Consider the following 13,100-nt stretch of genomic DNA (forward strand, 5'->3'; position numbering starts at 1 on the left):
GGCCAAGAAAATCTTTAATGTTCTGTTCCTCCCCTGCTTGGGAAGCAAAGTGGTCTGAAGGCTCCAACACAGAATCTGTGCCATAACCAAGTCTCATCTGGGGCAAGTTACATAACTGCTCATGAAATAGGAGTGATAACAATGCTTCCCCCAGAGGGTTTTTCTGAGGGCTAAATAAGAATTCTGTGGGACATAGTAATCACTCAGTAAACGTTATGGTCTGAGAGTGACCAAAAGGATGGAACTAGAGATATTTGGGCAAGATATTTGCTATGGCCTGAATGTCTGTGATCCCCTAAAATTCATATGTAGAAATACTAACCCCCAAGGCAATCGCGGGGCCTTTGGGAAGTGATTAGGCCATGAGGGTGGGGGGCCCCCATTAATGGGATTAGTGTCTCATAAAAGAGATCCCAGAGTCACCCCCTAGGCCCTTCCTCTCACTGTGAGGTTACAGTGAGAAGATGACCTTCTATGAACCAGGAAGCAGGCTGTTGGCGTCTTCGTCTTAGACTTCCTAGCCTACAGAACTGTGAAAGATTTCTGTAGTTTATAAGCCACCCAGTCTACATTTTGTGTAGCAGACCAAACAAAGACAATATTAAAAATAACTTCGTGATTAGAAGCACTATGAAATGCTAGACTATGCATGGAACCAAGAGGTTTTATTTATTTACTTTTTGAGACAGTCTCACTCTGTTGCCCAGGCTGGAGTGCAGTGGCTCAATCTCGGCTCACTGCAACCTCCGCCTCCCGGGTTCAAGTGATTCTCCTGCCTCAGCCTCCCGAGTAGCTGGGATTACAGGCACCCACTACCACGCCCGGTTAATTTTTGTGTTTTTAGTAGAGATGGGGTTTCACCATGTTGGCCAGGCCGGTCTCAAAATCCCGACCTCAGGTGATCCACCCACCTCGGCCTCGCAAAGTGCTGAGATTACAGGCGTGAGCCACCACTCCTGGCCAACCAAGAGGTTTTAAGGAAAAAAGCCATAAACTTTTGGTGGTTAACTGACTGTGGCCCTAAACAGAGGCAGGGGCTGTGTGCAATGATTTCTCAGGATCTCTTTCAGCCTACAGGTTCCTGGAATGCATTTCAGCTAACACTACAAGAGTGATGTCCCTTGCTATTGAGAGCCCTGGGAACAGCTCAGCTCCATGGTCCAGCCATATAAATCTGATAAAAATAGGAGTTGAAATACCATCCTGGAGTTGCTATTTTTAAAAGCATCTGAGATGCTGGATGGGGTGTATTTCTTCCTCAAACATGTCTTGCTGCTTCCTCCTCTTGGTGGGCAGGATGCTAACGTGGCACATGAGACAGAAGCTGTTCCACGCTGCTGCTCACATCACTCCTGCCAGAGAGGGGCCGCAGGGCCAGGGCTTCCCAGGTCTAGATGCACCTGCTCCTCCCTCTGCTCCTGAGGCCCCTCTGGTTGCCCCAGCACAGAGGTGTCCTGCCACTTCCACCAAGGAGAAACACAGGAGAGTTTGGGAGGCAAAGGAAATGGGAATGGAGGCAGCACTGATGGCTTGGAAAGGGACTCAGACCTGTTGTTCCTCAGGTTGCCTTGGTCCCACTTTGGCACAGTTAACATCCAAAAGAAACAGTCCCCATGGGCCAAAGCCCTGCTTACCCCTTCCTACTGCCTCTTGCTGAGCCGCTCATAATGTGTTGTAGTTGCACCAAAGGGGTGCCTGGGGTCGAAAAAGCACAAGGAGAGGAGAGAGGAGAGAAGAGGAGAGGAGAAGGAAAGATGGAAAGAAAAGAAAAAGAGAAAGGAAGGAAGAAAATAAAGAAAAAGAAAGAGAGAAGAGAAGAGGAGAAAGGCACCAGAATTGCTTCCCTCCTGCCCCAAAGATGACATGGCTTCCATGCAGTGAGGTAAGCTTCTGGCCGTGCTGTTAAGAAACTGGAGGGAAAAGATCATCATGAGTAAGCACATTGTGGCCTAACCTGAGGGGAGCAGAATTACAGTTAGCTTCTGGGCACCTAGTAACCAGGCTTGGGATAAGCTGGGGGAAGGAGGGGGAGAGGCCTGAATACAGCTTATAGGTTAGAAAAGGCATGCCACCTGCATAGTAACAGCACACGCTTATATATAGCAGGTTATGCTTTCAGAGCAAATTCGCATCCATTGCCTGATTTAATGCCAATAGCCCTTTGAATAAGCAGTTATTTCCTTTCCCCTCCCCCTCCCCAGTAAGAAAACTAAAGCTATTTAGTGGCAGAGACAGAGTTGGAACTCAGGTCTCCAGGAACAAATGCTGGTTCTTAAGTTCCATTTTCTGGTAGAGTGACATTTACGTGATTCACGGCAAGAACTGCAAACTGTGCTTAGATCTAGTTCATCAAATGGCCAAGTTTAGAGGCTGGGCTGATGCTTGGATCAGTTCTGCCAGATTCACTTAGTTATTAAGGGCAGCTGCTTACTCCCTTTGGGCCAGTTTTCCCATCTGTAGAACAAGGAGGCGCTTCCCTCTTCCTCGACTTGCCCAAGGCAGAGACTTAGTCATTGTCTTCTTTATACCCAGCTTAATTCCAGGCCTGGAGATGGCATGCAATAAATAGTTGTTCAATGGCTCACGCCTGTAATCCCAACACTTTGGGAGGCCGAGGCGGGCAGATCATAAGGTCAAGAGATCGAGACCATCCTGGCCAGCATGGTGAAACCTCGTCTCTACTAAAAATACAAAAATTAGCTGGGTGTGGTGGCGCGTGCCTGTAGTCCCAGCTACTCGGGAGGCTGAGGCAGGAGACTCACTTGAACCCAGGAGGCGGAGGTTGCAGTGAGCCAAGATGGCACCACTGCACTCTAGCCTGGTGACAGAGCCAAACTCTGTCTCAAAATAACAAATAAATAAATAGTTGTTGAATGCATGTCTGACTGATTAAGCCAAAGGCACTATATTCAAACAAAATTAGGCACTGGTGAAATGCCAAATAGCTTCTGCCCGTGCAAGGAATAATTTAGGATGGAGCACAGTCACCTGCAGAGGAACACCTTGGAGGCAAACTCTCCTTACTCAGCTCATTTGGAGCAGAGCTTCCTGAGTTGGGGGTTCTTGACAGATAAGCCCTCCAGCTTCAGCCGAAGCAGGCTTGGAGCTGCCACTTCTCTGAACCCCCTTGCACTTACTGTCAGTTACTCACACCTTGCACTTAGTCACATCCTATCTTGCCTCGTTCTTGAATGGAGTCCTTGGTGAGCCTCCTCTGTGCCGCTGGATGGTAAGCTTCCTGGGGACAGGGAACGGGTCTGATACTTTCCTTGGAGCCCCTGGCGCTCCCGGCACAGGGCTGTTCATACGTGGGGCTCCGGAAACACTGTGCTGACCTGTGAAAGGGACTGGCCTAAGGGGCTGTGGATTGTCCTGTAGGGTGACTTCTGAACTGTTCTTAAGCCTGGGCAGTTCCCAGGTTTATTTGGGGGGATGCCTGGGTCCAAGGAACCGGGGTCAGGGGCCCAGGGGTTTCTTCCTGGAGACAGGATGCCTGGCGCCTTCAATAACGGAAAGGAAACAGAAACTTTCTGAGGCCAAGATAAAGTTATGCAAGTGAGGGGTGCAGACAGAGCAGTTTGGGGGCGGCAGGCCCCAACCGAAGCAGAGGAAGGGCCCACGTCTGGGCCCAGGGGACTGACTGGCTGCCTTGCGTGCATGGGGCATGGGAAGCATAGGCTCCCGGAACAAGATCCTGCCTCAGTTTCCCCAGTGAGGGAAGGACACGGTTCCCCGTGCGACAGAGCACTGAACCCTTTCTTGATTCTTATTGTTCCCGGGAGGGTCCGCGTTGGCTGCGCTGGGCATACCCACCCTGGCGCCATTCACAGGCAGCGCCTGCCCTGGCCCTGTGCTCACCCCATCAGGCCTCCTCTTCCGCCTCTCCGCCCCTCTGGCACCCCCGGCGCCCCTGCCTGCCTCTGTCCGGGTCTCGTAGGCGCGCACACCCTCCCAAGCCGGCGACCGCGCAGCATCGCCCCCGCCCTTCCTCCTCCTCCACCCCGCCCTTCCTACCCCTCCCGGGAGCTCCTGGGAGTCGGGCTGCCGTGTGCGCAAGCGTGTCCAGCCCCTTCCCCGCCCCCAACCCGGGCCCGGGACCCCGCCTCCCCTGCAGGCGGACTCGCCAGCTCCCAGGCCGGCCCCGCGCCCGGGACAGGGACCGGGCCGAGCCGAGCCGTCGTGCCAGCGCTGCGCCGCTGGTCGGTGCGCCTAGCGGATCGGAGCTGCGCGCGGAACTGTGCCGCCCCGCCCCGCTCCACCCGTGAGGGTGAGTACGCGGCGACAGTGCGCGGGGGCCCGCGGGGCGGGGCGGGAAACCGCGGGGTCCTCGGCCGCCTGACCCCAGCCGGCGCCGCGCCTCCCGGAGGGAGTCGGGCCCTGCACGTGGGCGCAGCGCGGTTTGGGGTGGGGCGGCCACAGCCCTGCGGAGCTGCTTCCCGGGGTCCCTTTCCCTGGACCAGATTTTCGCGGGAAGCCGGATCCTCTCCGCTCCCTTGGAGTGAGCAAGCGGGACAGTCCTGCGGAAAGTTTCCGCCCCGACTCCCCCAGCCCTGCGCCCGGACTGAAACGGCGGCCCCCACCTCCAGCATCCTCGAGCGATGGTTTCTCCCACTACTACCCTGGTCAGGTCCAGCACTTGGGAGCTGACTGTGCTGGAGGTGACAGGCTTTGCGGGGTCCGCCTGTGTGCAGGAGTCGCAAGGTCGCTGAGCAGGACCCAAAGGTGGAGTTGTCATGGGAGGCCGGCTGTGCCCAGGGTCCTAGGGCCACGTTATGGGGGTCGTCAGGCCTAGGCTACTGTGCCTCAGAGCTGCATGGGTGGTGAGCAGTGGGAGGGATGCAATGGTGGGAGTGGGCTCAGCTGTCTGCTGTGGGTGTTTCCTCGGGGGCCCGGCTGGCAGGGACTTCCCGGCCAGTCCAGAACTGCCAACATGTCTGCCAGCACTGCCCCTCCATTCCCAGTCCTGGGGGGAGGCTCTGTCTGGGCAGCGTGAGGCCTGACCTACTGTGGCTGCTTCGTCTGCTCCCCAGCCTGGGTCCCGAGGGCCTGGCTTAAGGGAACTGCTGCCAGAAGGCTGGGAGTGTAGGCAGTGTTCGGGTGCCCAGCTGTGCCCTGTCTGACCTCATGGCCACCCACAGGCTGGCACCCCTCACAGGCCTCTTGGGGAAGCCTGTACTTTCCACCGCCGGAGGGGGGTACCGCGTGGAAGCCAGGCTCAGACGGACGTATTCTTTGTGAACTTTGGGAATAGGCCTGGTACAGGCTGAGTTCTCACAAGAGACACACACCCCTGTCACTGTCTCCTGAGCTGTGCCGGACCCGTCCTACAGACTCCACCTCCTCTAGGTCCTGGCCCTGGCATCTGCCAGGGAGATTTTAAATGAGTTGATATGTGCTAAGTGCTTTGAAAGGCGCCTGCACGGAGGAAGAGCTGTATAAATGTTCACTATTGGTAATATTCCTCCCATGCTGTTACTCTCCAAAGCTGCCCGATAATTCTAGAGCGGGTTCCGGGGACGTGCTGGCTGTTTGGGGCCTAGAAATGAACTCGGGAGGCTGTTTTGCTTGCTGAGAGCTGGTCTGGGAATGCCCCTTGACCGTTCTCTGTCCTGCTCCTGGCCCCCTCCCAGACTGCTCCTGTGCCTGGCCCCATTGCGCTGGGTGGGTGATCCTAAGCTGCCCCATGGGCCCTGGGCTCTGTTAAGACATGGGGAGCTTGCCAGGAGTTGGGGCAAGCTCCAAGATGCCAGGCTCCAAGATGGCAACCGAGGTTGTGAGGGTGCACATGGAAGGAAGAGTTAGAAAAGTGAATTGGAAATTGCCAGCTTGGACTTTGGGCAGAGTGGGTGTCTTTAGCTTGGGGATGGCTTGTTCAGAGACAACAGGGCCGCCTTCTCTGTGAGCTGGCGGCCCAGGCTGAGGTGCCTCTGGGCTGCCTTCCCTACGGGAAGCAGTGACTGGCCCTCTGCTTCTCAGAAAGACAGTGCTATGCCCCCGCCAGCCTCCCAACCTCGTTAGACTCCTAGAATCCAGTTTTCTGGATAGAACTAAGAATCTGCTCCTTTCTGGATTTTTAATCGTTGAAAGGGCTCCCTTCCCCGGCAGGAGCAGAGAGGCCAGACCCCCTTTCTGTGCTCCATCTTGAGCTGTCATTCTATCCTAACTCCCCACTGGCTGCCATCTGCCCTTGCCTTGGGGGCTACCCCAGGTCTGACTTGGGCACGTTCTCTGGGTCTCTCCTCAGAGAGGCTGTTCCAGGGTTGTCCCAATGGAATTGGGAATTCTTCTCAGAATGGCTCAAAAGTTTGCACCATCTGTTGGAGGGAAGGGATCCCTCTATCTCGGACTAATATAAATGTTTTCATGCCTGCCAAGTTCCAGACCCTGGGCCGATAGGGAAAGGAGCTGGCTGAGGGGCCCACAGGAGGTGGAGAGGGAGCTTGGACCCCAAGTGGGGTCTGAAGTCCAAGCCTACAGATTGCCATCAAGGCAGCCGCTAGAGCCCAGCCCAGCTCCTGGCCCCTCGGAGATGGACCTTGGATGCTGGAGAGCGGGGCAGTCCGGCTGTGCAGGGTGTGACACTCCGGGCAAACAGCCCCTGCTTCCTGCCCCCTCGGTTCAGTCGCACTGGGCTGGCTAGACCTTTCCCTGCAGCAGGCCGCTGCAGGTGGTTTAGCTTCTGCTCCGTGTTCCCCTCACGCTGGGATTCTCCTTCCTACTCAAGACCCATGACCTTGACCTGAAGCTTTTGGTTGCTGGGAGGAAATGGTGAGTGCAGGCAGATTTGGGTGACTGTTGTCATTAACCCCTTCTTCTTTGTTGCCCCTTTCCCAGAGGTGTTTTTTTTTTTTTTTTTTTTTTTTTTTTTTTTTTTTTCTGTCACCCAGGCTGGAGTGCAGTGGCGCAATCTCGGCTCACTGCAAGCTCCGCCTCCCGAGTTCACGCCATTCTTCGGCCTCAGCCTCTCCGAGTAGCTGGGACTACAGGCGCCCGCCACCACGCCCGGCTAATTTTTTGTATTGTTAGTAGAGACGGGGTTTCACCGTGGTCTTGATCTCCTGACCTCGTGATTCGCCCGCCTCGGCCTCCCAAAGTGCTGGGATTACAAGCGTGAGCCACCGCGCCCGGCCTCCCAGAGGTGTTCAGTGCTTCTGTATGAGTGTCCTGAGTGGCCCTGGATGGACTACTGGCTATCCCTGGCCTCAGAATGACTCCTAACCCCTGCCACATTTGGGGGAGGGAGGTGTGTGAATGATGTCCTTTATTCTACAGACTGAGGAAGTGGTCAGTGTAGCTTCACGTGAGAGCAGCAGCAGGCAATGCCCAGGCCCTAGCCAAGTGCTGGTAAGCTTCCGACCGGAGCCCCTGAGCCCTGCAGGGGCTGAATTCCCCCAAAGGGTTGCTTGGGTGGTTGCTTTTCGGGGTTAGAGGATGTGAGCGTCCAGAGCTGTGGGTTTTTAGTGTTGGCTGAGCCCTTTACCTGGGACCTATAGCCACAACCCCATCTCTGTTCCCTTGCACCCCACACTGCCCTGTGATAGGATGTGATAAGATGGTAGGATTGCCCTGGACTGAAACCCTGGGTTCCGCTGCTGGCCCAGCAGGGAGGAGGCGGCTGCTGCTCGGGCTGAAGTGAGGTGTGGGTCTGGCTGGGCCTTCAGTTTCCCACCTGGGCCTTGATTGTGAGGAAGGCCTGGCTGCAGAAGCCCAGAAGCACCTGAGTAGGAGAGTTACTTTGTCCCACCTGCAGCTCATTCAGGCCTGTGCATGGGGTTGGGGTCCTCAGGATCTTGCTTTCCTGTCTAGGGGAGGCAGCCACAAAGAGTGCTGGGACCAGTTTGGAGAGTGCTAGGGAATGCTGGTCTGCGGCGACCCTACTTGTGCTCTGCGCCCTCTGCCAACTGCAGCATGGATGAACATCTGTCCCCATAATGAAAATGGCCTCAGCAAATAACAAAAATATTACCATTTAGCAATCAGGCACTTATTAAAAGCCTGGCCCAATAAACTTAAAAAAAAAAAAGATGTGCTAGACACTTTACATCACTTCATGTGAGCCTCACACAACCCTGCAATTAAGCCCATTTATAAATGAAGAAATGGAGGATTGAAGGATTAAGTTACTTGGTCAAGGTCACAGAGCTCGTGAGCAGCTGAGCTAGGACTCATCCAGGCCTGCTTCCAAAACCTTCACTTTTCAGCCCAGTTCTCAACTGCCCCCTGGAGTTTGCTCATTTTGCCCCATGAAGAAACAGATCCCAGCTCAAAGGTGTGAAGTGGTTTGCTCAAGGCCACAGTGTGTTAGTGTCAAAGGTGGAACACAAACCCTGACCTCTGAGTGCTCTCCTGAACCCCACATCCTGGCCAGGCCCGTACCCTGAGCACACCCTTGTTCGCTTTCTCAGTTGGGCAGGGCGGGGTTAGGACAAGGTTCTCCTCCCTCCCTCCTTCCTCCTTCCTTCCTTCCCAGCGGGCCCTCCCAGCCTCCCCAGCCCCCACCTCTGCTGCTTTCCCTTGGCAATTGCTTCCATCTGGCCTGCCTGCAGTTCCTATTCCTTTGGAAATGTGGCTGCCGCCCACATGGCTGCAAGGCAACCACGGCCACACGTGGGGTAGGGGAGGGGCCCTATGGGGTCTAAGCACAGGGAACCCAGCCAAGGTGGCTGCTCCTGGCGTCTGGCATCCTGATTCCTGCCAGGCAGAAGCACCTTGGCTGCCTGGCCCTCCTTGATGCCCGTCCTGGGCTGGCTCAAGGCCAGAGAGGCTCCCACAGACCCAATTCTCCTTCCAACATGGTGAGCTGTTTTGCCTACAGACAAGCTCCGCACCAGCAGCCCTCCCTGTCTCTTAGAGGTTGCTCAGGTTGGGAGGAGGGATTCCTGGCAGGAGAGAATTAGGGGCCAGCCGGGGTATACCCTGGGTTCCCACTGGGTTCTGATCATTTGGAGGGAAGTCATGCAAGGGACTGACGAGAGCAGAGGCTGAGGGATCCACGGAGTTCTGGGCAGGCGAGGAGGCAGCTGACTTGCTCATGACTGTAGGTATGCGCCACCACACTAGGCTAATTTTTCTATTTTTTGTAGAGACAGGGTTTTGCCATGTTGCCCAGGCTGGTTTTTGTTTGTTTTGTTTTGTTTTTGAGACAGAGTTTTGCTCTTGTTGCCTAGGCTGGAGTGCAGTGGCGCGATCTCGGCTAACTGCAACCTCTATCTTCTGGTTTCAAGTTATTCTCCTGCCCCAGCCTCCTGAGTAGCTAAGATTACAGGCGCCCGCCACCACGCCTGGCTAATTTTTGTATTTTTAGTAGAGACAGGGTTTCATCATGTTGGCCAGGCTGGTCTCGAACTCCTGACCTCGTGATCCGCCCGCCTCAGCCTCCCAAAGTGCTGGGATTACAGGCATGAGCCACCACGCCCAGCTGAGTGTGTCTGTCTTGTTCGCTCGCTGGTATATTTTCTTAATGCCTGGAATGATGTCTAGCAAACAATAAGCACTCAATAGATTCCTGTGTGATGAGTGATGGAAATGCACCTCAGGTATGCTGATTTGTCTTTGCTGCATCTTTACTTTGCTTCCTCCTCCCAGGGCAAAGGGAAAAAGTTTCCCTTTTGCCAGTTGAGCTGTTTGCTAGAGAAAGGTCTGGCCCCAGCTGTGTGCTGCCACCGTGGGGGTCTCTGTTCAGACACCAGAGAGGCAGGCAGGAACCCAGGTGAGGATGGGCAGGAGCTTGTCCCCTGAGGAGTGCATGCCCCATTCCACCCACCCCAGGGTCAGGTGGCCACATTTCTCTACCCATCACCCCTCCCTAGTAACCTTCAGGTCCCTGCAGACAGGTCCTGACCTCAGCTCCAATCCCTATGTCAGTCCTCTCCTTATTTGAGGCCCAAGAAAGGTACCCCTACGGTGGAACCCTCACTTGGGTCCTGAGAAGGAGTGACAGCTTTGGAAGAGCGAGGGGTTCACCCACATTTGCCTCCTCCTGAACAGCTGCACTTTTATTCCTTGTACATACTGCATTTCCACTTAAATTTTTTTTTGGGAAACTGTGACAGAGGGTTTCTTGGCTTTAATTTTTTTTTTTGAAAACCCCCATTGAGTTCCAGTTGTGACCCCTGTGGTTGTCATTTTCTGGTAGCATGCCATGTGTGGTCTCACCTCCTCGCCTTTGCTTCTGCTGCCCCCTCGCATGGCTTGGGCATTGTTGGTAATGACCTTGCTAGACTGCAGATGTCCTTCAGTAGCAACTGAAGCCCCAGTCCTGGGAAGCCTCCCTGGCCACCCAGCACTGGCACTTCCTCCCCCTGCATTTTCCACTCCCTGCAGGTCCTATGCCTGTGACAGGGAGGGAACCCTGTGCTGGGGTGACCCCAGCATGGACCTCAGTGGGGCTCAGGCTGAACCAAAGGTAGGTGGTTCTGGGGGTAGTGCCTGAGGTGGTGGTATGGAGCTGTGAGATTTGTATTCCTAGAAGCAGATTGGAGGCTCTCAGCCCTTCCCTCCACGCACAGCCTTGGGTACAGCTTGCAGCCTGCCACTGTAGCCTCCATTTCCTTCTCTGAGAAATTAACACTTCTTTTTTTTTTTTTTTTTTTTTTTTTTTTTTGAGACGGAGTCTGGCTCTATTACCCAGGCTGGAGTGCAGTGGTGCGATCTCGGCTCGCTGCAACCTCTGCCTCCTGGGTTCAAGTGATTCCCCTGCCTCAGCCTCCCAAGTAGCTGGGATCACAGGTGTGCGCCACCACACCTGGCTAATTTTTGTACTTTTAGTAGAAATGGGGTTTCACTATGTTGGCTAGGCTGGTCTCAAACTCCTGACCTCAGGTGATCTGCCCGCCTGAGCCTCCCAGAGTGCCAGGATTACAGGAGTGAGTCACTGTGTCCGGCCAACAGTTCTTCCTTTTTTTTTTTTTTTTTAAGACAGAGTCTTACTCTGTTGCCCAGGCTGGAGCGCAGTGGCGCGATCTCAGCTCACTGCAACCTCTGCCTCCCAGGTTCAAGCGAGATTCTCCTACCTCAGCCTCCCGAGTAGCTGGGATTACAGGTGCCCACCACCACGCTCGGCTAATTTTTGTGGTTTTAGTAGAGATGGGAGTCTCACCACGTTGGCCAAGCTGGTCTCGAACTCCTGAACTCAAATGATCCACCTGCCTTGGCCTCCCAAAGTGCTGGGATTATAGGCGTGAACTACCGTGCTCCGCCTGGTCAACACTTCTTAATGGGATAACATTTCAGATAACATCCAGTGCCCGGACTCCAGCACTCTATAAATGCTGGCTGGTGCTTTTCTGGGATTCCAGGGTGGGGTCCAGAGACTGAAGAGGGTCTACTTTCTGGCCCAGGGGAAGAGGGGCAGGTGGCTCACTAGGAGCTGTCCTGGCATCCTTTGTCCCTGTCCACTTAGCAGTTATGTGACCTCAGGCAGGTCTTGTACTCTGGCACTCAATTAGCATCTGTGTTAATTGGGGTAAGAGTATCTGCCACGTCTCACAGCCTGGTGATGGGCAAACAAAACAAACATTTTTTAGGCTGGGAGAGGCCTCAGAGGTTGGCTGTCATATTGCAAACGAGGGAGCAGAGACTCAGAAAAGTAACTTAGTTGTTTAAGGTCACAGAGCACCTCTCTCCCCACAGGCAGGGAGCAGGTAATTGGGCTGAGCTCAGGAGTAACCCTTCTCTCTCTGCCTCTCCAGCCCCTACCTCATGCCTGGCCCATTCAGCTGGTCTGTTCTCCAGGCCCCTAGGACTGGGTGGGCTAAGATGAGTGGTCTAGAAATCCCTCCCCAGCTGGGCTGGACTGAATGAGGGGCTGGCCGAGGAGCGGGTGTTGATGGAGCATGGGAGACTGTCCTCGCAGGCAGTGTGGGCCGTTTCTCTAGACCTCCTGCCCCCAGCTCCTTCCTGTCCCTGTTTGAGCCGGGCTCTTCTTCAACCCCTTTCTGCCTGCCTTCTCTTTCCACCCCTAGATTTCTCACCATCTTCAGTGATCCCTCTTCCTTCCTTTCTGCCTCCTCTGCGTTCTCTCCTTGCCCTTGCTTCTCTGATCTGCCTTTTTTCTCCAGCCTTAGCATTCAGGTTGTCCTCATAGTGGAACCGGGACTCTGGGGGTGGCTGGGTTGGGTTGCCTGGAGGCCAGGGATGTTCAGGAGAGCCTTCATTGGGAGCCCATGGGAGTAGGAGTCAGCTCCTCCTGTTGGCAGCTCCAGCATTTTCGAATGAAAATGGCTCTTCCAGGAGTTGAGTTTGGCGAAGAGACAGTGCTTGCCCAAAGTATGCAATGCTTCTATCTTTAGCTCAGCTCCCGAGCCCTCATGTAACTCTTTGGACATCTTCCTGCAAAGGACGGTGGGATCTCGTCTTTCTGGGGCCTGAGGGTCTCCAAAGATGGGCTGACTAAGCTTCCCTAGCCTGGGACTTGAACCCTCCACCCTCCTCTCTCTTGAGCTCTTTCTCCCAGGGGAACCTGCTCGAATGAGGGGAGTTGGCCAACACAGTTTTCTACTCTCAGACCACATTGAGGTGAGCACACAACAGTGTTCTGTGTGAGGGTCTGGATACACTCCCCACCCTCCCAGGCCCGGCACCGTGTCGCCCTGCCCCAGCCCAGAGCTTGCCTCTATTGGCTTTGTGACCCTCGCTTTGTACTGTGGCTTTGTTCTGCCTTACGGACCAGCTGGTCCCTTGCTGTGGTTCCACACAGTGGAGACTGATCCCTGACCACCCATTCAGCTGCCTGGCGGCCCTGGGGCAAGTGTTTGTCCCCCATCTCCCAAAATGGCGGGGTGTAGGGGCTCCCTGCCCGGAGTCCCAACCCTGCCAAGGCAGAGGGAATGGGGAACAGCTGCGTTGGCCGATTCCGGCTCCATATGGATTTGGTTTGACAACAAAGCTCCCTCTGTGTGTTCCCAAGCCCCTTACATAACCAAGGGCTGTGGGCAGAGGAGGAAAGGAGGAGGAGGTGGAGATGGGGACCAGGAGACACTAGGATGGGATGGCTGGAAAGGACACAGGGGCTGGGAGGAGAGGGCAGGAGACGAGGGCCAGAGAGGAGGAGAGGGTGGGAGCAGGAGGGGGAAGTGCTGGTCTTGACCTCCCAGTTCTGC

The 13,100-nt window shown here is 55.0% G+C and overlaps 1 protein-coding gene across 3 annotated transcripts in view; it reads left to right on the top strand.

The window, feature by feature from the left end:
- Nucleotides 1-4,091: 4,091 nt before the first annotated feature.
- Nucleotides 4,092-13,100, top strand: part of ST3GAL4 (ST3 beta-galactoside alpha-2,3-sialyltransferase 4) — a 41,673-nt gene continuing 32,664 nt past the window's right edge. For 2 of the 3 annotated variants that reach the window (XM_058446275.1, XM_032167867.2), the window contains exon 1: nt 4,092-4,267. Coding sequence is in view for 1 of the 3 variants with exons in the window: in XM_058446273.1 (XP_058302256.1) it covers nt 8,793-8,795 (3 nt within the window). In the remaining 2 variants the exon portion in view is untranslated. Of the gene's footprint in view, nt 4,268-8,777; nt 8,796-13,100 lie in introns of those variants that run through there. The other variant, XM_058446273.1, reaches the window with a different exon arrangement.

This window comes from Hylobates moloch, unplaced genomic scaffold, assembly GCF_009828535.3.
Source record: "Hylobates moloch isolate HMO894 unplaced genomic scaffold, HMol_V3 SCAFFOLD_11, whole genome shotgun sequence".
Taxonomy (NCBI): Eukaryota; Metazoa; Chordata; class Mammalia; order Primates; family Hylobatidae; genus Hylobates; species Hylobates moloch.